Genomic DNA, 25,123 nt, shown 5'->3' on the forward strand with positions numbered 1-25,123 from the left:
TTCCCTTATTCTGAATAGGATTCCTCGCAAGAAAAGGGGAAAGTTGACAGCTATGGCTCGTGTCCGACTCTTCGTGACTCCATGGACCAGAGCACGCCAGGCACCCCTATCCTCCACTGCCTCCCGCAGTTTGGCCATGACAAAAAAAAGTCATGGGGGGAGCAAAAAAAACCCCTGTGCAATCCTCCCCAAAAAAGCTCAACAACTCTGGGCACTTCCCTCCTAAAAAAAGCCAATGACAGTGGGTAGATCACTGCCAGTTTTTACATATATATGTTTTTACTGACACAACTTTATTTTCATATTGCTGAAATCTACTTTTAGCGGACCACTGAATTTCATACCATTAAAAAATCATAATTGTCAGGTAACTGATCAGTTCTTTCTTTACTGTAGTTTAAATGAATAGTCTTAATTGTGTCCATCACCGAGCATCAACAATGAAAAATATCACTCTGCAGGGAAATGCTTGCTAGTCTCAAAGGTGCTCTCTTCCTTGGTGGTTTTGATGCTAATCTTCATAGTCATCCTCATTGTCATACTCTTCATCTTCCTCCTCCTTTTTCAATGGATTTCTTGAAATCTGCTGAACTATTCCAGGACAAGATTTGGATGAAGCAGTATATATATATATACTGGGAGTAGATCACAGTCTCTTGGGAATTGGACCTGCCTGGGTACACTAATGCCATTGTACTGGAAGAAGCAAAGATCACCCGTGTCGAAGCAAGGATTCTTCAACATCAACTTCGTCGGACGGGTCATGTTGTGCAGGGAGGCTCGGTTAATTTCATTGTACACAGGTTGTACATTCAATAAAGGTATTATTATTATTAACCCCCCCCCCAACTTTACAAAAATTCCAGTAACAGATCTTTTGTCGTGTTTTTAATATTCTGTTGGGAGCCACCCAGAGTGGCTGGGTAAAGGCCAGCCAGATGGACGAGGTAGGACAGCCGGGCAGGACTGCGTGTTCCTAAATGCTGGCAGGATGCCGACGGAGATTCGGGGCAAAGTCCCTCGCATTTCATGCAGAAGCGCCGCAGCAGAGGAAGGAGGAGAGCGGAGGGAGAGCGCCCCTTCCGGCGGAGGCGAGGAATGGCGCTTAGGGCAGCGGGCGGCGGAATGACGCAGGCAGGGAGCCGTCCGCAGCCTCCAACCCGGGGCCGGCAGCCTTCCGTAGGTTTATCCCGAGTCCCGCCCAATCAGAAGCTTCCAGGCAGAGTGGGTGGGAGGGAGGCGCCCATCAATCAATAGAAAAGGCAGGGACCGGGAAGAATTAAAGGAGCCGTATTGGACCCCAGGCCCTGAGTGACAGTGCTCGGTACCAATTGGGCGCTGGGGGACCGAGCGCGTCAGAGGGTGCCGTCGTCTCGCGTATGCAGGCGACGGGGGAGTTGCCTCCCTGACGTCACGCGTGGGCCGATCGCGTGCGCCGGAGCGCGACGCCGTCACGTGCCCAGAGGCGTCGGCGTCCGTGCCTCTCCCAAGATGGGGAGGGAGGGACGGACGGGGAGCGCCTTTTGACGTCACGGGTGGGCTGATCTGGTGCGGCGAGCGGGAAGGCGGGGGCGGGGCGAGGTACGGAAGCCGGCGAGGCCGGGCCGCGTCGCTCATTCCCGAAGCCCGGCGTGCGCGCTGTGAGGGAGCTCCCCGGCGGCGCCTGTCACGGCGGGCGGGCGCGTCTCTTTCTCGCTCTCTCTCTCTTTCTCGCTCTCCGACAGCCATGGCCGGCTACGAGTACGTGAGCGCCGAGCAGCTGGCCGGCTTCGACAAGTACAAGGTGGGCGCGCTGAGGGGGCGGCGGGCGCGGGGCCGGATGGATGACCCTTGGGGGACCCCCTTCCCCCTCTCCCTCTCCCTGCGCGCGGAACCCGCCCTTCCTCCCCGGGCGCCGGCGGAGGGGCCTCTGCGTCTCCCGCCGGAGGGGCCTCCTCCTCCTTCCCGACCTTCGTCCTTCCCGAAAGGGCCGCGATGGAGCTCCCTCCCCCCTCCCTCTGGCCGGGCAGGGCTGGCGCCTGCGGAACTCCCCGCTGGGCGGCGGCAATGGAGAAGAAGAAAGGTTGCCGGGCCTCGCGTGCCCGCGCTGCTGCTGCTGCTGCTCCCTGTGCAGCAAGATGCGCAGAGCCCGCCTGGGTGGTTCCCTCGTGCAGCCGGCCCTCGCGGGTCTCTTCTTTGCTCCGGAAGCCGGAGGGGTGGGGGTCAAGCGAGGACCCGAGAGAGACCCGGGCTCAGGCCCCTTCAGCTGCACTGCGAAGCTCCCAGGGTTGTTGTGAGGGTGGAATGAGGACGTGGGCGCCACCTGGAGCTCCTTGACCCCAATCAGTCGGTAATCGTAGAGCCACAGGATTGTGCAGATGGAAAGGGGTCCCAAGGGTCATCTAGCCCAACCCCATGCAATGCAGGAAATAGAATCGTAGGGCAGATTCTTATTAATGATTTTTTCCCCCCCATGTGGGACGAGAGTGTAAGGGGGCAGCTGCAAGCGCATGCGAATCCTCTCCCGCAGTGAGCAAGGAGCAGCCTGTGCATGGTCTCCCCACACGGGACTTGTGACAACTTTGGGGATTCAGGTTTCTCCTCCTTAGCCCTGTGGTGCTGAGGTTCACGAGGGACCTTACACACCCCCAAAGGGTTGACACGCATTCTTCTCCTCCGTCCCCTTCCCTGCTGTTATTTTAAGTTTGCCAGACTTGTGCTGACTGTCAGGACTGCAGGTGGTGAAAAAGCCATGTGGGAATGTACGGTAGAGGAGGGTGAAATTGCGAAATCTCAGCGGCTTCGTTCGAGCAATACCAAATGTTCTTTCCTTTGGCGAGGAGCAGATTGCAGGGTGTGGCTGGTAGTTACAACTCGGTGGCAGAGCAGTTGTGGGTTCAATCCCCATCCTCTCCAAGTACGGCTCAAAAAGACTCATTGTCCAAAGTCCTGCGAAGCCATTGCCCTGTCTGTGTCAACAATACTCAGCTAGAAGGACAGCGATCGTGACTCGGTGTTTATATCCCACCTTTTCGGCAAGGAGCACAAGGTGGTGTACGTACTTCTCCCCATGTTATCCTCATGGCAACCCTGTGATATATAGGGGATTTTTTTATGATACATCATGCCCAAGTGGGTGTTTGAATCCTGCTCTCCCAGGTCATGGCCTGGCACTCTACCCACTACACCACACTGCCTTTCTTAACAATGTAGTGGCCAAACCACTCCTGCCAATCTTGGAGTGGGGTAGAGAGGCCTATGAAATTCCAGGGCCGATCACCACCAACTTATGCAGCTCCGTGGCTGCGAAGGAGGCTCAGCTCACCACGCTCCCCGGATGATTAAATGAGTCAGGGGAGAGCCACGTATGCCACCTTGAGCTATTTGGAGAAGAAGGTGGGATAAAAATGCCATCCTGAACACCTCAGAGCTCCTTGGCTGAGTGGCAGCCAAATTTTCCCTGGGAAAGGGCGACTGGAGTCTTGCTTGGCAGCCACCTGGAGCACGTTGCCCAAGAGAGGACCACACAGGCAAGCGGCAGGCCTCCTGCTCTTGTTGCAAAATGAGATTGGGGTGGCCAGAGGCAGAGAGAGGCAGGCCGTCACCCTTTTTTACCTTGGTGAACAAGGCTAGTCCAAAATTGTGCATCCCTTTAGATGAGTGGTTTGAGTGGAGGAAACCATTTCCGTTTGCAAAACAGACCCAGTAGTGGGATTTTCCTACAAATGTCTGTTACTCTCCTGATGATATTTTGGGGATTGGGGTTGGTGAAATACGAGGGGGATGTGTAACCAACTGCTTCTCTGTGTCCCCAGTCTGCTCCCCCCTTCTCTTTCTCCCCCCCCAACCGCTTACTGTTCTTCCTGCTTCCATCCTCCCTGCACACAAAGGCGAGGCCCAGCATAAATATTTGTCCTCGGAGGTTAAAATCCATGCTGCCCTGTGTTTGGGTGGGTGGTTTTGCTCAATGCCCCCTCGCTTTTCTCTCCTGCTGTTGTTAGGATGCAAGCGCATTTATATACCATTCTTAATTTTTCTGGTGCTTTGGAGGGCGGGAGGAGTGTTTTCTTGTTTTGCTTGTTGTTTTTTTACTTCTTTAAATCTTGGGGTGGAATGCCTCAGACTTTCCTCTCAGTAGGGCAGTTTTGCAGTCAGAACGGCTGGCCCAGTCACCGTGGTTCTGCAGTCCATTAATGGGAACTGTGATTTTCTGCACAAATTATTCTTCTAAAAATCCACCTCTTGAGTGCTCACCCACATCACGTTCAGTTTGCATGGTCGTAGCTGCTGGAACCTTGGGCATAGGAATGCATCCTGTCTTGTCTGTGGCACAGATTGCCCCCTTAGGAAAAAAAAACCTTTTGCTTCCATCTGCACCTTTCTGCCATACATGAGACTCAAATGGTCAGACTTCCTTTCTCTAATAGAAGCTGCTTCAATAACAGACAGAGATTCCCCAGTTTGGAATATTGCTCCGTGGTGCCGACGCACTTATCTGCATGCCTTGCAATTTTTGCCGATAGCTGTGGATTTGGAGTGGCCTGGTTATTAACTTGAGGGGGCTGAGTCACTTGAGATTTCTGAATTGCTCTTGAGAGTTATAGGGAGGAGCTTCTTATCTGAGAGGCAGCCTTTTGGGGGGGGGGGACAGCCTCTTTGTCAACAGGAGGAGTTCATGCCTGCACATTGGTAACGATCTCAGAACGTGAGGCGAACCCTGCAGGATCACACCAAAGGCCCACCTAGTCCAGAATCCTGTTTTCTTCTGTCATCTTCCAGGGGCCCCCTGGTATTCAGAGGCATGACACTGGAGCTCATAAATAGCCATTATGAGTAGTAGCTTTTGATAGCTTCAGCCTCCATGATGCTCCCTAAACATCTTTTTAAGTTGATGGTGGTTGCAACATCTTAGAGTATCAGATTCCATAATTTAGCCGTGTATATATTTTATGAAGAAGGTATTCCGATCATTTTGGTTGCCCTTTTTTGTACCTTTTCCACCTTCTGAATTCTAATATCCTTCTTAGATGCAGGAGCCAGAATCAGTGAGTTGGATCAGAAGCCGACTGAAAGGTCTCTTGGCTCTGGATAATCACGGCGCTGCAGCCTGTTAAAATCCTTTTCTCCCTGTCAAAACAGGCTAACCATCTAATTGTAGTTTCTGTGCGGCTTCAGTTTTGATTTCCAAGAAAGCAAATGACAAAGCAAATAACAGGAGACCTAGGAACTTGAAGCTGCCTGAGGACAAAATCAACTATTTTTTCCCAGTCAGGAAATTGCAGCTTATAACTGTGATGGTCACCAAGAAAAGACAGATAATGTGTCGGCAATTTCCGTTGAAGGTGGAGGCCGTCCGGATTAAACTTTCATTAGACACACAACACACAGTTGTTTGTCCCTCTCTCCTGACCTCATTTTCATTGGTTTTGTTGCCAGGGAATATACGGTACCCAGAAGCCTGTCTAGAAAGATTTATATAGCCCCGGCCCATATTGGGACAGCCAGAATAATATTTTCACAAGGATAAGTCAGTGCACATGCACACAGATTTAGTAATTCATTCTGTTAACAAAACCTGATTTCTGGAAAACCTGAATATTTATTCTGTAGTGATTATAATAGACCGTAACTCAGTCGGCAGAGATGTGCATGTTTATGGAAATGTTGAATAAGACACTTTCTGGAAAATATCCTAATAATCCTAAATCAGAATCCAACTACTGTACCATGTCTCGATTATTTGTAATTATTGCTTCCCTCATCCAACCCCAAGTGTTCACACACATTCATAAAACACATTAGTGCGCAATATATATTGAATGCTTTCAAGGGTTGGTCACCTGGAAAAATGAATCACAACTTTCAGATTGTCCAACTTGTCTGTTGTACTCATTATTATTATTATTATTACTACTACTATTATTATTTAACATTAATTCCACAAAACAAGACATTATTTAGTAAAACGAGATAATGGGGAAAACATTTCCTGCCCTTTCACTGGTATTCAACTTACTCTGTGTTGATTTTTTGCCGCTAAATTGCATTGTGGTTTAATGAGTGGTGCAGGATCCCCCCCCTCCCCACCAGCTCCCCACTGTGTCTGCTGTGGGGTAGAAGCTTGCCCCAAGCAGATGGGGCTGTGCAGTCTCCTTTGCAAATGACTCGAGCGCTGCAAGATTCAAATAAAGAGTTGATTCCAGGTTTTCCTGTTGGAGCTTAAACTGAATACTCCTATGAGGTTATCCTGGGGACACCAATCTGATGGTCTTTAATTGCCACAGCCCCATCAAACTCCACTGTTGACAACAGCATGGGTGGCAGCCCGGGCTTGTCCTACTCAGAGTAGGCTCCTTGAAATTAATGTACATGACTTGTTTGTTTATTTAGAGCATTTGGCACCCCGCTCTTCAGCCAAAAAGGTTCCCAATCGAAACAAGACAGTCCCTACGCACAGGCTTACAATCTAAAACCCACAGCACACAAGAAAAAAGGAACGGGGCGGGATGAGGAAAATTAAAACTCAGGCACCAGATTCTAAACCAGGGGTCGGCAAAGTTTTTGTGGCTTGGGCCGGTTCACGGTCCCGCAGACAGCGCGGTGGACCAGAGTGTGCGCAAACGCTATTTCCGGCGCGGAGGAGACATGCGCAGATTCCCATTGGCTGCAGGAGCTTCCTGCAGCCAATGGGAAGCCGGCCAGCATCACGGAAGGCAGTCCTTGCTCTGCTCCATGCCGGTTTAGGCTGGTTAAATGACCCCCTTGGGCTGCTTGTGACCCTAGGCCTTAGGTTGCCAACCCCTGTTCTAAACACTTGCTCCTATAATGAATGATCTGCTGGCCTAGTTCAGGGGCAGGAGGTGCCTGATGGAGCTGGCCTGTCACTGATGGAGCAAACTCTGCTTCTCAGGTCTTCCTCTGTTGCAATGGCTGCCCCCAGGCAACAGCCAAGTAACTTTTCTCAGTGGACCTGCCCTGGGACTTTGTTGGATACGGCCCTATGTTTCGGAATACCAGCTGGTGGGAAGAGTGCTGCTCTTGTGTTCGAATCCTGCTTGTAGGCTTCCCTTTGGGGCATCTCAACCAGATGGGTGGGGTACAAATAAATTAATAATAATAATAATAATAATTTATTTATACCCCACCCATCTGGCTGAGTTTCCCCAGCGGCTTCCAACAGAATGTTAAAATACAATAATCTATTAAACATTAAAAGCTTCCCTAAACAGGGCTGCTTTCAGATGTCTCCTAAAAGTCTGGTAGTTGTTTTTCTCTTTGACATCTGGTGGGAGGGTGTTCCACAGGGCGGGTGCCACCACCGAGAAGGTCCTCTGCCTGGTTCCCTGTAACTTGGCTTCTTGCAGCGAGGGAACTGCCAGAAGGCCCTCGGCGCTGGACCTCAGTGTCCGGGCAGAACGATGGGGGTGGAGACGCTCCTTCAGGTATTATTATTATTATTAATCTGCTTGGCCACTCTAAGAACAGGATGCCGGACTTGATGGGCCATACATGCCCCTCTTACGTTCTCTCTTCCTGGTAGCAAACCAGCCTTCTAGAGCAGACACCCCAGTGTTTGTCTCTTCAGGAGGCCCCTTTTCCTGTCCAAGTCGAGGTTGGATTGCAGAGCTTGTGCTGCCTGTTTTCTTCAGGGGTTCTAGGTAAGCAAGGGATTTCCCTGCCGTCTCACGCATGCCTTTGCACACTCCAAAAACAAAGAGGCATTGTGCGGCAGCCCAGGCTTCTTAACGTTCAGAGTCCAGTCTGGAGCTGCGTGAGGCTCACGCTGCTGTCCTGTGACCCGGGCTCCCTGCATCCCACTTCCCCAGGATGCAAAGTCCTCCACTCTTCCAGTTTCCAGCTCGATGCCTCTGGGTGGAGAGTTTAAGGGGAGCGATGGGTTTGCTTCATTCACTTGGACATGAGATCAATGAGCTGGAATGAGTGGGAGGTTTCAGAGAAGCCAAAACTGAATGCTGTGTGAAACGATGGCTTATCACGGGGCAGCTTTTGCCTCTTATTATCAAGAATCATATTGAGAAGACCAAGATAAGCGTTTGGCAACAGTACCTTAAGCTTCTCATGCCCTGGTATCCGTGTTCTCCGTTCAACCTGCACCCCAAAATTTGCATGCATTTGACATGGTTTTCTTAGGTTGCGATACTGGAAAGCTGTTCGCTTAAGTCAAGCAGTTCCCAAGCTATGTATCAAATAAATATGATGACTAACTTGTAGCAGAGCAAATTCAATGTATGGATTCTCACCTTTCCTCCCGAAGGTATGTGTACTTTGGCCCCAGGTATATGAGGCTGGGTATATCACAACACCTGAAAACCTGTGCGTTGTCAGGGCTCAGAATCCATGCCTCTGCTGAATTGGGACGCCAAGCTTTTGCCTTTTAAGAGCTTGGAATCTTTTAGCAAGAGGAAGGAGTGGAATTGTGGAGCTGTAGAGTTGGAAGGGACCCCAAGGCTCATATAGTCTGACCCTCTCCTCCTCCATGTATTTGTCTAATCCTCTTTCAAACCCATCCAGTTTGGTGGCTATGCCTGCCTGCAGGAGTGCACTGCTTGAATGAATACTTTATTTTATCTTTCCTGAGCCTTCCCCCTCCTGCATTAAAGGAAAAGGGACCCCTGACCGTTAGGTCCAGTCGCGGACGACTGGGGTTGCGGCGCTCATCTCGCTTTACTGGCCAAGGGAGCTGGCGTACAGCTGTGGTCATTTCTGGCTTTGGAGACGTTCTTTGCTCCTCTTCAACCCTGGAGGCGATCCTGCAGCTGCATTGAAACTAGAAACTCTGGCCTGCGTGAGAGAGGCAGAGAGAAACCTGAGGCTCTGAGCCTGGCCCCTTCAGTGATATTCTAGACCCCTTCACAAATGTTTAGCCTTCTTAGAAGGTAACCTGTCTTCGGTTTCTGGATATACGAGGACTGGGGCAACAGGCAGGCTGAGTAAGACATAAATCATGGTTCACTTAGGAACATAGGAATCTGTGCACTTGGTGGACGGATGCCAGGGAAAGCAGCACAAAAGCAAATTCTGAAACTGCACCTTTTTCGTAGGAACAGGAAGCTGCCGTATACAGATGAAGGATATTCCCAGTTCTGCCTGGCTCGAACCTGGGACCTCCTTCAGCGAAGCAGATGCTCTCTTACTGAGCTTCTGCCCTTGGTGAAGGGAAGAGAGGAGCAGGGTGGCAGTACTTCAGAAAGATACACAGGGACTCTTGCCGTCTGGTTGTATTAAAGCCACAGATGTAAACGTTGAATTAAGATGCCCATCCCATAATACCAGACATACGGGGCTGGCTTGTGGCTGCTGCATCTCTTACAGTTGAGTACTGCAATCTCATATACGGCACTCTTAACGTTCCCTTGGGATCTGCAAGACTAAAAATAATTTGCTCCCCGTGGCTTGCTACCTTTATGGGCAGCAAAACAACTGTCAGCTGGTTTGAGAAAACAGCGCCTGGCAGGAGGAATCCTCCCCTGTCCTGCCCTCTCCAAACCCAGGAAGGTGTTAACGCAGTTCAGAGAAGGTCATGTGTGTCTCCACCACCAAGCAAGTGATTTTGATGTGGAGCAAATCATTGTGGGAGTTGTAGTTCGTGTAAGGATAAAAGCGGGTGGCGGGGGGGGGAGAGAAGAGAACCACGTAGTCTGTGCTGCTGGGATTAAATCCTGCCTCTTGTTTTTAGTGAGAGGAAGGAGGAAGTTATAAAGGGGGAAGGTGATGCAGCGAGAGTTTTGTGGCGAACGGAGTGAGGATCCCAGGACTGTGGAACTGGCGCACAGTGGCAAACAGAAATTGCTCTTTTATAAAGTCCCCAATATGCTTGACCTGTGGTGCAAGATTTCCAAGGAACAACATCCTTTGGTCTGCAGGAGTAATAATAATAATAATAATAATAATAATAATAATAAAATTTATTTGTACCCCTGGGGAAAGAATGAGACGTTGGCACGCACCCTGGGACCTGGACAGCAGGAAGCTAGGATGGAGATTGCAAGCACAGTTTAAGAACGTATGAACTGCTCTGTGGCAAACATATCGCCCATTCACACCTGAAAGCAACGCTGCTGGGTGCTTGGGTATGGTTCTGTGTTTGGGGGGCAGGAGGGCGAGGTGGCGGGGGATGCTTGTGTAAGCAAGAGTCCCCAAGACTTGGGGGGAGGGAAGGTTATATGGTGATACAATGGCTGATAGTTGGGGAAGGAGATGTATGGGTCAGGGTCTGCCTCTCTTGTAGCTTTTGGTTCCAGGTAGCGGTTGGCAAGAGACCAAATTGCGAACATGCGCTGGATTATGAAGAAAGCTAGCCAGGAAGGGAGGGCGGGGCCACTTTCCCTGCAACTCAAGGAGCAAGCTCTTTCGAACACCTGTGCTATCTTGAGGATATAATTGAGGTGTCCCATTCCCCCCACCACCACACAAAAAAAATTCAACTGCATTGTGTAGTATACTGCAGCCCCAGGCAGTGGTCCACGTGGGTTTTGAGGGAGGGCAGGGTGGTCGTAGAGGTGGTGATACGATTGCATCAGCCTACAGTGGTACCTCTGGTTACGTACTTAATTCGTTCCGGAGGTCCGTTCTTAACCTGAAACGGTTCTTAACCTGAAGCACCACTTTAGCTAATGGGACCTCCCACTGCCGTTGCGCCACCAGAGCACGATTTCTGTTCTTGTCCTGAAGCAAAGTTCTTAACCTGAAACATTCTTTCTGGGTTAGCGGAGTGCTCCAGAGAAGCGGACGCGGAGCAATGGATTCAAACTACAGTGGTGCCTCGCGAGACGAATGCCTCGCTAGACGAAAAACTCGCTAGACGGAAGGCATCCGCTAACGAAAGGGTGACTCGCAAGACGGAAGTTCCCTATGGCCGCGACTTGCTAAACGAAAACGTTTTGCGGTTTGTTTTTTTCGTAAAGCCGCACTTCCTCCGACCGTGCTTCGCAAAACGAAATTTCCGCTATACGACAGCACTCGCGGAACGAATTAATTCCGTCTTGCGAGGCACAAGAAAGAAGATTCCACCTAAACATTAGGAAGAACTTCCTGACAGTGAGAGCTGTCCGACAGTGGAATTTGCTGCCAAGGAGTGTGGTGGAGTCTCCTTCTTTGGAGGTCTTGAAGCAGAGGCTTGACAGCCATCTGTCAGGAATGCTTTGATGGTGTTTCCTGCTTGGCAGGGGGTTGGACTGGATGGTCTCTTCCAGCTCTAGGATTCTATGAAGCGTATGTAACCCGAGGTACCACTGTATTGACTTGGCTTTCTTTTGGTGATTTTGTGTGTGACCTTCTGGTGGTCATGTGGCCACCTGTCATGGACCCTGCGAGCTAAAGCTGTTTGCAGCCGGCTTCTCCACCCTAGGCCCACACAGCATGTGCTGTGCTAGGAAAGAGTTTAGGCTGGCAGGGCAATAGGGTGGGTCCTTCTCAGTTTGGAGATGCATTTGTCTCGTTTCTTGGTGACCTTCCAAGACAAAGTGCTTTGTCCTGGCAAGCCTTTGGTTGGTTGGCTCTTAGAGTCTATTCTCATTTGACTTTTCTAGCAGCCTGTTTCCTTGGCAGTATTTGACTTCTATTGTCTGCTGTCTCCTGGGATTTTTTTGTAGTGTGCCTCTTTATTGACGTGTGTGTCTTTCATCTTCTTGTGAGCCACCTTGGAGCAGGAATATAAACCAGAAGTGAGAGACCTGTGGCTCTGCAGATAACGCTAGACCACAACTCCCGTCATGGGTGAAAAGGATCTGGGGGTTTTAGTAGACCACAAGCTTAACATGAGCCAACCATGTAACGCAGCACCAAAAAAAGTGAATGCTATTCTAGGCTGTATCAACAGAAACTGAGTGTCTGTATCAAGGAAAGTAATAGTACTGCTCTTTTCTGCCTTTAGTCAGACCCCACCTGGAGTCCTGTGTCCAGTTTGAGGCACCACAAGTTAAGAAGGATATTGACAAGCTGGAACGTGTGCAGAGGAGGGAGGCCAAGAGGATCAAGGGTCTGGAAACTAAGCCTTATGAGGAGTGGTTGAAGGAGCTGGGTATATTTAGCCTGGAAAAAGAGGAGACTGAGAGGAGATATTATAGTCATGAAGGATGGAGCAAGCTTCCTTTCTTCTGCTCCGGATGGTAGAACCCAAACCAATGACTACAAGTTGCAAGAAGAGAGATTCCAACTAAACACCAGGAATAATTTTCCGGCAGTCAGAGCTGTTTGACAGTGGAACGGTCTCCCTCGGGAGGTGGTGGGCTCTGTTTCCCTGGAGGTTTTTAAGCAGAGGTTGGATGGTCACCTGTCACGGGAGCTTCAGTTGAGATTCCTGCACTGCAGAGGGTTAGGCTGCACAATTTCATGCTCCTTTGATCCTTTGGTGAGCCTGGCTGGGGCTGAGGGGAACTGCAGTGCAGCAACAACTGCAGAGGAACAGGTCAGGGAATGCTATTGGTCGTGGCTTTCTTTCCAGGGTTTCTTTCCAGGGACTTTTCTAGCCCTACCTGGATATTGTTCCTGCAAAGGTGCCTAGGAAGCTACCTGTTGTTGAGTCACAGCACTGGTCCATCTAGCGCAGCACTGACTTGCAGTGGCTCTCCAGGGTTTCAGACAAGGAATCTGCCTGGAGATGGTGTGGGTTGAACCTGGGGGCCTTCTGGGTGTGATTCAGGCACTCCACCCACCGAGCAATGAACCTTCCCTGAGGAAGTGTTCTTAGATGAACAAGCAGCCCGAGGTACATTGCAGCAAACTGCCCTTTTCTTGCTAAGTGAGCTGTAATTAGCTAGATCTGCACAGGTGACTAGCACCTCCCCATTTGGGAAATTCCTTTTTGCGTGTTGCAAGATTGCTCCTTTTCCAAATTGGGTGTAAATTGTGAAACATCCCGTGTGAAGCATGATGGATTTTTTTTAGGGCTAAGCTACCAGATTGCTGATCCTCTTGTGAATGTTTGTAGCCAGAGAGGCGTGTGGTTTTTTTGGGGGGGGTGTTCCGGTGATCGGAGAAGGGGTGGGTGGGTGTGACATTTCTCGCTCTTCTTGTCCATCTCCTCGCCTCTGTTGCCCAGCCCACCTGCCCCCGTCTCCTCGGATAGAATAGAAACGGTTTGCTGAATTGATTTTGTACACTAACATCCTGCCTTCCTTCTGTCGGTAGGTAGCTTGCTGTCTCTTATTTATTACTATCTAGCCACAGTGGTTGCTTTGTCCTGCCTTTCATTGAATACATGCACCCAGGAGGGTTTCACAAACAGAGCAGGAACAATAAGTGCACAATAAGCAGAATGTGGAACAATAAAATGGTCCATAGTGTCATTAAGCATGCATAGTTCAAGTTGGGACTGCATGCTGGGATAAAGCTGTCTTTGTTGCCCGCCGAAAGGCAGGCAGCGAAGGAGCCTGGGTGGGAAGGCAGGCAGGAAGCCTCCACCTCCGTCAACCCTCCCTCCAGTCCAGCAAACCTGAAAGAGCAAAAGCAGTAAGGAAATTCCACTAGAGAGGGACAAGGGGAATGCCACTCTGAAACCAAATTGGGTGGGGATGATGAGTCTTGTGCCATCGTCGTCTTTCTTTGGCGATCCCTCGTAGCCGAGGAAGATTGTCCTCCATAAACACAGATTTGACAGGGAGTCCGTAAGTGACTGTGGAGGCCAATTCTGGATCCACATGTCCTTCCACAGTGGGGACATTGGTTTCCGGGCGGGAGTTGATCACGGTGTGGATGTGGTCTCCTCACCTCAAACAAAGACATTGTAGATCTGGGAAAGACTCCGAAAAGGGGAAGCAAAATGATCAAGGAGGTGGAGCAGCTGGTGAGCAAATGTGAAGATGTTTGCAGAGGACCCCTGCAGAGGGTTTGGTAAAATTCCTCCCCCAGGAGAGTTTTGTCTCACCCCTGGTATAAGCTGCTCTTCTTCTGAGAAGCTCCGGGTAGCTGCTTGGCTTGACTTGCTATTTCCACCTGCAACGCATTGCAATTGTGCCATTTTTTAATTTGTAAGTTCCTTGCAGGAGGGACCTGTTTTCTTGCTGACCCGTCTAAGGTGACCTGGTGAGCTCGGTCGTGGCTGAGTTGGGGAGGAGAGCCACAGTTTACCCACGTAAAAATCCCAAACTCGACATGCCGTGTGTGCTTCATCATCAGTTCCCCGTTAGGTTGGGAAACAATCTGAGGCATCTCCTCAGGAAGCTGGACCTCAGTGACGTGGGGGGCTGCTAGAACTGCTGTTCGTGCGTGGGTGCAAAAAGAAGCAGGTGATACAGGAGTTCAACAAAGCTGGTGCCCTCCTCAGCTTGCATGGGCATTGGGCAGCCCTTTCCTCTTGGCTGAGAGATGAGCCAGGAGCTGTTCAAGGTCTCTTGCTCGGCTTCGCTGCAGTTTGCTCGGGGAAACACCTTTGATCATCGTGGAAACTGAACGATTTCCACGTAGGAACTTCAAATATTTGTTTTATTTCAGCGGCTGACAAAACGGAGATTAAATTTTAACAGTCAGGCATTTCAGCTCCTGCCTCCATCAGGTCCTCTGACGCGAATCAAAGGATGCTGTTGCCAAGGTGATTTTAGTTTAGATTTGGCTGCAACCTGCCAGAACCCAAACTTGTACGAAGTGCCGTACGGAGCTTTAAAGACTGTGCATATGCAACTCATGCTCTGGTAAGCAATATCTTGATGTCATAGAATCATAGAGTTGGGAGGGACCCCCCCCAAGCAGGGTGGATTTGATTTAAATGAAATCGATTTAAATCACTAGTCAGTAAGGCTTGATTTAAATCATTTTTTTGCAGAAAGACTCATTCTTGCTGGTACAATCTTAATATTTGCAACCAGATGAAGGTTTAATTTTTGGAATAATAAATTTTCAGAGTAGTTTTTACAGTTATATTAAAAAGGTACTGATTTGGTGATACTATTAGAAATACATCGACAGATAATTATGAAATTATTGTTTATATTTCAACAACGTTTCTGCTGTACTTTATTGGAAGGAGAAAAATAATCATTTCCTTAATAACAATTTAAACAATTTATTTAACTAAAACAATAACATTATAGCATATGTATCCATGTTTGTTACCTGATGTGGTTAAACAATATTTTTTTTAGCACACATGAAAAACTTAAAACAAATCCTTATTTCCTATTAATAGCCTTTGGAGTATAACGTAACTTAAATAGAAAACTATCTTTAGTAAGATTTTTCCTCCAAAAGCATTTTATTTTTAAAAATCTGATTAAAAATTTTAAAAATCTCTTTATTTTATTTTTAAAAATCATTGATTTTTACCATCCTGCCCCCAGGTGTCATCTAGTCCAACCCTCTGCAATGCAGGAATATGCAGGTGGCCTGTGTGGGGCTCGAACCTGCAACCATGGCTTTATCCACGTCTGAAAACATGTTTATGTCCTTCTCTTCTCCTCCTGCTACTGGAACTTGTCTGACGGGCAGTTCACAGCTTGCATTCAGGCTTTAAGAGCAGTTCAGCTTGCAGAAAGCTTTGAGGAAGGGCTACAGCACAGAGGCAGAGCACTTGCTTTGCATGCAGAGGGTCCTAGTAGCATCTCCCAAATGATGCTGTTGTTCAGTCGTGTCCGACTCTTCATGACCCCATGGACCAGAGCATGCCAGGCACTCCTGTCTTCCACTGCCTCCCGCAGTTTGGTCAGACTCATGTTGGTAGCTTCGAGAACACTGTCCAACCATCTCATCCTCTGTCGTCCCCTTCTCCTTGTGCCCTCCATCTTCCCCAACATCAGGGTCCTTTCCAGGGAGTCTTCTCTTCTCATGAGGTGGCCAAAGTACTGGAGCCTCAGCTTCAGGATCTGTCCTTCCAGTGAGCACTCAGGGCTGATTTCTTTAAGGATGGATAGGTTTGATCTTCTTGCAGTCCATGGGACTCTCAAGAGTCTCCTCCAGCACCATAATTCAAATATAGAATAGATCTTCATAAATGCACACATATCTAAATAGATCAGGGGTCAGCAAACTTTTTCAGCAGGGGGCCGGTCCACTGTCCCTCAGACCTCGTGGGGGGTCTGAGGGACAGGATCTGTCCTTCCAGTGAGCACTCAGGGCTAATTTCCTTAAGAATGGAGAGGTTTGATCTTCTTGCGGTCCATGGGACTCTCAAGAGTCTCCTCCAGCACCAGAATTCAAAAGCATCAATTTTGAACTGGAAATGCTTTTGAATGGATGCATCTCCCAAACAGGGCTGAGAAAAAGACTCCTGCCTTGAAACCCTGGAGAAGCGCTGCCTATCAGTGTGTACAGTATTGAGCTAGGTGGGCTAAGTGTATAAATAAGTTTCCTGTGTTTCCCCCCAGAGGCTCACCAGGCATTCATGCAGTGCTCCTTCTCTCCCTGCCCCCATCCCACCTGTAGTTCTGTGCTGCTGCTGCAACCCAAACCTCCTTGAACTTTGCAGACCATGCTTTCATCTGCAATGACCTTGCATAATTTGAGGGGTTGGTTTCCTCATGCAGGTAGCGCAAGGCAAAGGTACTTCAGGCTCTGTGCCAGAGGTGGAAGATGCAATAGGTTTATAGCAATGTTGCACCCATCCAGCGTTTGAAATTAGCCAGGTGCCAAGGCACATTTTCTACCTGGCTATCAGTCACTTGCAACCAAGTGAAGGTGCCAGGGTGCCGCCTGATGACTCCCCTGTCTGGAGGTACATGCCTGGGGATCCTTGACTCTTCCCTGTTTTAACACACTAGCAACACCTCCTCTAGAATTCTGACTGCGATAATTTCACCTGCACAATCGGAACAAATTCCAGGAACCAAAAAGCCCTATTGAAAAATATGGCTTTCGAGCCACCTGCCCCCCCCCCAAATGGCAACTAGGCATTCCGTTTTGGCCACTGTAACCCTGGTTTAAGGAACTATTTGGTGCCTAGCCTATGTATATCTTGAGTTTCTAAAACTGCACCCATCTTAAATTGCTCCAGGTGTGCAATTCTGCCCACATGAAAAACATCCACAATCATTTTAACAACTGGTTCTGTCTGTTTTTCCTTGGGGTTGGAATCATGTGCCTTGGAGGTCTACATGGCAACTTGGCGAGGTGTATTCCTGTTGGTGTGATCACGGGTGGGGACCATGGTTGTCCTTAAACCTGTTCAATCTTCCGATCTCCCCCGCCCCCAATGGTTCCTGGAGGCCTTGCTGGCCCTGCCCTCGGGGCTGTTGAATCTGCTTCCCAATGCCAGGATGGTCCATAATATCTTTTTATTATTATTATTATTATTATTACACTTAATTATGATTCTCTCATAACACTAGACCTCATGGACATCCAGCAAAGCTGAATGTTGGAAGATTCAAGGCAAACAAAGGAAGTCCTTCACACAAAGCACAGTTAAACTATGGAACTCTCCCCCCCAGGAGTGAGTTGTCCACCAAGTTGGCTTTAAAAGACAGTCAGGCAAATTCAAGGGGGGGGGGGGGCTATCCATGGTTCCTAGCCAGGATGGCTCTGCTCTGCCTCCGCAGCTCTTGTCATCATCTTCTTTGGTGATCACTCATAGCCGACAAAGATTGTCTTCCATAAACACGGTTTTCACAGTGAGTCTGTAGGTGAGAAGCAGCAATGCCTTCTGGATCCCAAACAAAATAAAATAAAAAATATCCTTCCAGTAGCACCTTAGAGACCAACTAAGTTTGATCTAGGTATGAGCTTTTCACGTGTATCTGAAGAAGTGTGCATGCACACGAAAGCTCATACCAAGAACAAACTTAGTTGGTCTCTAAGGTGCTACTGGAAGGATTTTTTTATTTTATTTTGTTTTGACTATGGCAGACCAACACGGCTACCTACCTGTTCTGCATCCCAATAATGATTATAAAAGAGGCATACTTGCCACTGTTAAAATTCATAAAGCCGGCGGCTGCCGAAGACATGAGGTCCAAAATTCATGTGGCAATGAATCAGTGGGCCACCTTACCGAGTAAGTTTGGACTTGTGGGTTGCCATGCGAAGAAGATTGGGAGCCGCTGGTGGTCTGGAGGCATGCCACTGCCCTCTTCCAGGAGTGTCTGCCCCTTGTGTTGGGCTCTGGGAACAGGTTGGGGATTCCTTCGCACCCTCTACCTGAGCAGAAGGAGATTGTCTTGGGTGTGGCATTGAGCGCCCCTGAACTGCTGTCCTAGGGAACAGGGTGGCTCACTTTGTGGTTGCCATGACAACCGTGGCACTGTCCCAATATGTTATCGGCTTGGTGCACATGGCAGGACACGCTATTGATTGGGAAGAGGGAAGGGTGTTGGAAAGCGGAGAATTTTAACACGCAGCCCTTGGTCGTTGTCAGACCAGTGTCAAGGTTTAGGCTTTCAGCAGCCTTTTTCCTCTGCAGGGGGGTGGGGGGGGACCTGTTAGGACCGTCTGGGTCTGAAGGCTTATGGATCCAAATGTATCTTGGAGGACTCTGGGCCGGGGGATTTTCCATCTGATGTGGCCGGTGCTTCTTTCAGAGTCCCAGTTGCTGTGTGGGATGTGAAGACGACTGTAGTGATTATCTATTGCAGTCTATTGCGTTAAAATTTAAGTTCTGTTGCATTCAAATTCTAATCTCATAATTACAATTAAGAAATGAAGGAAGCAATAAAAGTGCAGTTGGAAATAAATGTGAATACAGTGGTAGCTCGTGTTGCGTATCCTCCAGGTTAGGGAATCTTCAGGTTACGGCCGCAGCAACCTAGAAGCGTATACTTCTGGGTTTTTCCGCATGTGCAGAAGCACTCTGTGAGCCGTGTGCATGCATAGAGCACAGAAGTGGCACCTCTAGTTATGGATTTTTGGGGGGGGCGCATGGCACCCCGAAACAAATTAAATCTCCTGCCTTCAACTGTGCACCCCCAGACAGACCACTGGACCACAAATCAGGAAGCCCACATAATTTTTCTCTTTTCTCACACACACGTGGTTTGCATGTGACCCTAGCACAAATGGCCAAGCGTGAGTGTGAGGGCACTCCCAGGAAACTGGTGACTGCCTTTCGCAAGTGTTTAGGAGCTTGGTGCAGTCTGTCCTCACTGGACGTATCCAGTGAGATATGTCCATTCAGCCCTCAGCGGCATCTTGTGACATTTTTGAATGTCACATGCATCTCTTGCACCAAGTTTCAGGTCTCCCCGTTCCATGCAGTTCCATTAGCGGAGGCATCCAGGATGCTATCTGACCCGGTGCTGTTGGATGTCTTTCGATTGTTGAGGCCTGAGGATGTGGGAAAGGCGTTGGACGTGTTTGGCTGGTGGCTACCTGCCAATGATACTTGGACCGGTTGGGTTTTTGCAGCACGTTCTCTGCAAGGTTATCTTTGAAAGCAGCATCAGTTGATTTAAAAGAGGGCGGTGAGGTTGCAATTGGGGAGTGGTAGATAGATATGATCTGCTTGCAGGTTTCCTGTAATGGGCATCTGGGGACACCATTGGCCTGATCCAGCAGGTGCTCTTCCTGCGTTCAGCGGGACCTGAACACAAGAACTCTCTTGATGCCCTGCACCCACTGTGGTTTCCAGCAACTGGTATTCAAAAGCATTGCTCTTTATGATGTGGTCACTTCATTTTGTGTTCTGTGTCCCAGCTGAATGGATGAAGGGGTGTTTTAAAAACAATTAAAGAGGTTTTTGGGGGGAGTAGGGCATTATTTTTTGAGAGGTTTGTCCTTATTTTGGCCCTGTGTGCCATCTAAAACTCTGCAGGCACACTAACATACTATGAAACGCCTTGGGAGCATGTGACTCCTGGTGTGGTCAACTCAAGGCCTCTGATACATGAAACACAAGTTCCTCCAGGTTGCTAGTAAGTACAGTGGTACCCCGTGTTATGCACGCAATCCGTTCTGGATCGCGCCATGTAACACGGGCGTGCTTAACACGAACGACCCCTGAAAACCCCCCGAAAACCCGGAAGTAGCGCAATTGGAGCGCTTCTGCACATGCACAAAGTGCGCAGAAGCATTCTTCGCATCTGGGGGTCGTGCGTGCTCCGGAAACGCTTCCGGGTTGCAGGTGTTCTTAACTTGAACGTCTGCAACCCAGGGTGTGCGCAACCCGAGGTATGTCTGTAGTCGTACTCGGTAAGATATACAGTGGTACCTCGGGTTACAGACGCTTCAGGTTACAGACGCTTCAGGTTACAGACTCCGCTAACCCAGAAATAGTACCTCGGGTTAAGAACTTTGCTTCAGGGTAAGAACAGAAATCGTGCTCTGGCGGCGCAGCGACAGCGGGTGGTCCCATTAGCTAAAGTGGTGCTTCAGGTTAAGAACAGTTTCAGGTTAAGAATGGACCTCCGGAACGAATTAAGTTCTTAACCCGAGGTACCACTGTAAATACTTTCTTGGGCAGTATCCAGACCAGTCAAGCTGCCTGCTTGCAACTGCGGGTTGACTGAGTTCATGTTGCCCCCGGTATCCTCTCCTCCTCTGCTCAGTCTGAGATGTGTTGGTCCATTGGGATAAAAACAAACCTGAACCATTAACGGGATAATGAGGAGGACCAGCTCAAAGCTACAAAGTAGGTAGCAAGCTTCGAAGAACTCCTCTCCGTGTTATGTTCAACGAAGATGATTGGGCTTGAGCGCATGGTAAGAAAAAGAAGCCCCCAGTATTGGCCAATTTCAGAAATACTGTAGAGGAAATGTCATTTCAGAATTAAAATGGAAGATGTTCTTTCTTGTCTCATGACTATGGTCGGCAGGCATTCAACCGTAGGTTTTACTTGGCATATACCAGGTATAGGCAAACTCTGGCCCTCCAGATGTTTGGGACTACAATTCCCATCATGCCTAGCTAACAAGACAAGTTAATGCATCTAGCGAGGGCCTTCCCAGATAGCTCAGGTGGCAGAGCAGGAGACTCTTAATCTCAGGGTTGCGGGTTTGGGCCCCACATTCGGGGCCAAAAAGATTCCTGCACTGCAGGGGGTTGGACAAGGTGACCCTCATGGTCCCTTCCAACTCTACAGCTCTGTGATTCTATGTTAATTTCAGTGGGTGTATTCTGAGTAAACCTTAGTCGAATACCACCCGTTGTATATATGGGATGGGAGCCTGATACGCATGTGGGACGGGCTCCATGGTGCTTGGCTCCCCCTCAAAAGAAATGAATGGTTTGGCCCTGGCCAGCAAATTCACATTGCATGGTGCTAAACTGCTTCAGCGAGCAGAGTGGTACAGCCATCCACTTACAATCATAGAATCATCAAGTTGGAAGAGACCCCAAGGGCCATCCAGTCCAACCCCCTGCCAAGCAGGAAACACCATCAAAGCATTCCTGACAGATGGCTGTCAAGCCTCCGCTTCAAGACCTCCAAAGAAGGAGACTCCACCACACTCCTGGGCAGCAAATCTCACTGTCCAACAGCTCTCACTGTCAGGAAGTTCTTCCTCATGTTTAGGTGGAATCTTCTTTCTTGTAGTTTGAATCCATTGCCCCGTGTCCGCTTCTCTGGAGCAGCAGAAAACAACCTTTCACCCTCCTCTATATGACATCCTTTGATATATTTGAACATGGCTATCATATCACCCCTTAACCTTCTCTTCTCCAGGCTAAACATACCCAGCTCCCTGAGCCGTTCCTCATAAGGCATCGTTTCCAGGCCTTGGACCATTTTGGTTGCCCTCCTCTGGACACGTATAGCCAAGGTGTACTTAATGTATAGCCAAGGTGCTTTTCAGTCCGTATTCATGGCAGACCAGTTTGCGTTGACACCGACTTGCAGGATCAGTGTCTCTGACTCAGAGCGCTCTTAGAAAACACTAAGGATATGGGAATGCTGGCACAGAATTGTGTCATGAAAGCTCTGAAGAGCTGGTAGGACTTGTCATGGCTCCCGGTTCAGTGACCCTCTTACCTGCGTTGCGTGAAAGTTCAGGCAGGCTGCCTAGACAAGGGTGAGCTAGGATGCAAGCTCACCCGTCTATTCCAGAATGAATAATAATGCTTGGCATTTCTGTGGCGCACTTCAGGTTATTTCCGTAACCCTTAAAACACTTCAGTGAGGTAGACAAGTGTTGTCAGTTGTTTTGAGTGGATTTACTATGGTGCTATACCCACCCTAGGAGAGAAAATATGGCAAGGGCTTTTGTGTTTAAACCGCAGTCCTGCTGGGCATGTCCAAACCCTTGAGTGTGCCCGAAGTGGCTCCTTGGATCATGGCCACAGAGAGCTTGCCACATGCAACATCCAATAAAAAATATTCTCATTTATTCCCTTCCTCCTCCTCCTCTCCAATGTGAGAGAGAGAGGTGGCAATGTAATTTGTCGAGGGCTTCCATATGGAAGAAATAGCCTGAAATGGTTAAAGGTATGACCTCTCAGTGGAGGTGTGGTTTTTTTTTGGGGGGGGGGGTTGAGATGGAGAAATCTATTTCAGGGGTTTTCTGTTTGCAGCTGTTTTACTTTTACTTCTTTTTTTAAAACTTCCATCACGCAGGACATAGTTAAACTATGGAACTCTCTCCTGCAGGAGGCAGTAATGGGCATTCACATAGATCAGGCATGTCCAAAGTCCGTTTTGGGGGCCTAATCTGGCCTGCTGGTCGATTTAATCCGGCCCCTGTGTAAAATAAAAAATAAAAAAGCTCAACAACTTTGGGGTTAAATCCTAAAAAAAAACCTGTGGCCCGCCCTCTTTGAGAAAGGTTTGGGCACCCCTGCCATAGATGGATTTAAAAGATAAGATGAATTCATGGAAGAGAGGCCTATTGATGGCTGCTAGCCAGGATGGCTCTGCTCTGGATCCTCAGTCAGAGGCAGAAATGCTTCTGAATATTGTTTCCTGGAAACTACTGGAAGGGGAGAGGGCCCTTGTGCCTGAATCCTACTTGTGGGTTTCCCATAATGGGCATTTGGTCGGCCGCTGTGAGAAGAGGATGCTGGACTGGATGGGAGACTGGCCTGATCCTGCAGCCTCTTCTTACGTTCCAACTTCCAATTGTTTACTATCCGCGCACTGGAAATGCACACAGAACAGGGCATGAACACCTGATCTTTGGGAAATGAAAAAAAGCATATGGATGAGCAGCTCCTTGTGGGTAAACACAGTGGTGTAGCAGGACCAACAGCTTCAAATTACAAGAAAGGAGATTCCGACTAAACCTCAGGAAGAACTTTCCGACGGTCTCCCTCTGGAGGTGGTGGACTCTCCTTCCTTGGAGGTTTTTCAGCAGAGAGGTTGGGTGGCCACCTGTCATGGATGCTTTAGCTCAGCATTGCAGGCAGTGTTCGAAGCTCCCGTCGTTCTAGGCACATTTTGCGACAGGGAATTCCATTAGCGCGAGAGCAGCTCCTGCGCTCTGGGTGCAGTACTGCGCTTAAGATTTCAGATTAAAACTGCAGAGGGGAAGGAAAGGAGGACTTTTTCTGCCTCCCCACTTCCAGCTACTCTCTGAAGACTGGAGAAGAGACCCTCTTAAGAATATTTGGGGGGGGGAGAAGCAGGGGAAGGACTAGAGCATTTGAAAAATGAACGTATTATTTTAGCTGCAGTTCATTCATTTTCAGCACTGTATTCTTGTTATAAAAAAGCGCGCCTAGACATTCCATTGCTGCGCCCATAACCTGTGTTTAAGGTGCCAATTAGCTCCTAGCTTCCAGAAAGTGAGATATGGGGTCCCTTCCAACTTTACAATTCTTTGGTTCTATCAGTATGGCTTGAAGGATGAGCAGCAGCAGCAGCAGGCTGGTGATTCTCAGTGGTTGTACAGATCTACTACTTGGGTTTTCTCACCCAGAGGCCTCTAATGAAATCTGTTTGTGGTCTTCTCCTACCTGGGGCAAGGTTCGGACCGCCTTCTCCTACCTGGGGCAAGGTTCGGACCCAGGGAACGCAGCCCATGCAGACGCCATTCCTTTGCTCTCTGCAGTCCTGGAAAAATCTTTGCTTTTGCCTTGTCAGAAGCCTTGATCCTAGGAAGAACCTTGTGTAGCTGGATCAAACCAAAAGCCTGTCCAGTTTTCCTGCTTCCCAAAGTGACTGAGAAGAAGACCACAAGCAGGGCACGAACAAAACAGCACTCAGTGGAAAAGGAGGATTTTGAAGACTCAAGCCTTGGCTTTCAAGGCTAAATTAATTAATTTTTATTTAGCATGTTTTTAATGCTACTTCTATGCTATGCTGATTTATAAAGCATTTTGAACAGTCGAAAAGCAAAGTGCAATCCATTAAAGAATTATAAGCAGTGAAATCTAAAACGGTTTGACAGATGACATAAAAAGCAGCAGGTTTCATCCTTGATACTGGCCAGCAAAAAGGGCCTCTTTCTGAAAGATCCAGCAGAGCAAACATATTTTTGCAGTTCTCCGAAAAAGAGGCGAAACAAAAATGACAGGTAGCCACAGTGATGTAGCACACCTTTTATTAGGACCGTCTACATTTTTGCAAAATAGGGAGCAAGGTTGGAACAAAGGTGACTCTGGAGTGTGAATCTAAATGGGGCCACAATCGAAGCCGTTTCCCAGGCAGAGCTTTGAACGGAGTGGATTGGCTCAGTCCAGAATCTGCATTTCAGCGGCGTTGACAGCTCTGCCTGCCCTCCTCCTCTGGGATCCCAGCGGAATGATTAAAGTCTTGCGGCTCAGGCAGTCTGAGGCTTTTGGTGTGCTTCTGCAATGCGCACAAAGGACGGAGAGCTGGGAATGGCTCTCCCTCGAGCTTGCCGCTTGGCAGCCGCTGCTGCCTCTTGCTGACATGTTAGGAGGCCAGCATTATGTGCTGCAGCCACAGAGAAAAACGCCACAGGGCTTTGGGCCGGGCTGCTTCACTTCCACGCAGGTGCCGCCTTCTCCCCATCTGGCTCCCTTTGGGACGAAAGGGAACCCAGCAGCTTCTCCCCTAGGGGGGAGGAGGAAGCCCCCTCTTGCATGTGGGTCAGTTGCATTGCACCAGGTGTGGGTTGTGAATGCCTGGAAAGGCAGGTAGCTGCTTTGCTTGCCTCTGTGCAAGGAAATTGAATTATGGGGGCTGGAGGAGACTCTTGAGAGTCCCATGGACTGCAAGAAGATCAAACCTATCCATTCTCAAGGAAATCAGCCCTGAGTGCTCACTGGAAGGACAGATCCTGAAGCTGAGGCTCCAGTACTTTGGGCACCTCGTGAGAAGAGAAGACTCCCTGGAAAAGACCCTGATGTTGGGAAAGATGGAGGGCAC

The 25,123-nt window shown here is 49.0% G+C and overlaps 1 protein-coding gene across 1 annotated transcript in view; it reads left to right on the forward strand.

The window, feature by feature from the left end:
* Positions 1-1,702: 1,702 nt before the first annotated feature.
* SELENOI (selenoprotein I) overlaps positions 1,703-25,123 on the forward strand; it is a 59,024-nt gene continuing 35,603 nt past the window's right edge. The window contains exon 1 of the mRNA XM_033145235.1: positions 1,703-1,783. Coding sequence (XP_033001126.1) covers positions 1,727-1,783 — 57 coding nt within the window. The 5' untranslated portion in view covers positions 1,703-1,726. The remainder of the gene's footprint in view (positions 1,784-25,123) is intronic.

This window comes from Lacerta agilis, chromosome 3, assembly GCF_009819535.1.
Source record: "Lacerta agilis isolate rLacAgi1 chromosome 3, rLacAgi1.pri, whole genome shotgun sequence".
NCBI classification, from domain to species: Eukaryota; Metazoa; Chordata; class Lepidosauria; order Squamata; family Lacertidae; genus Lacerta; species Lacerta agilis.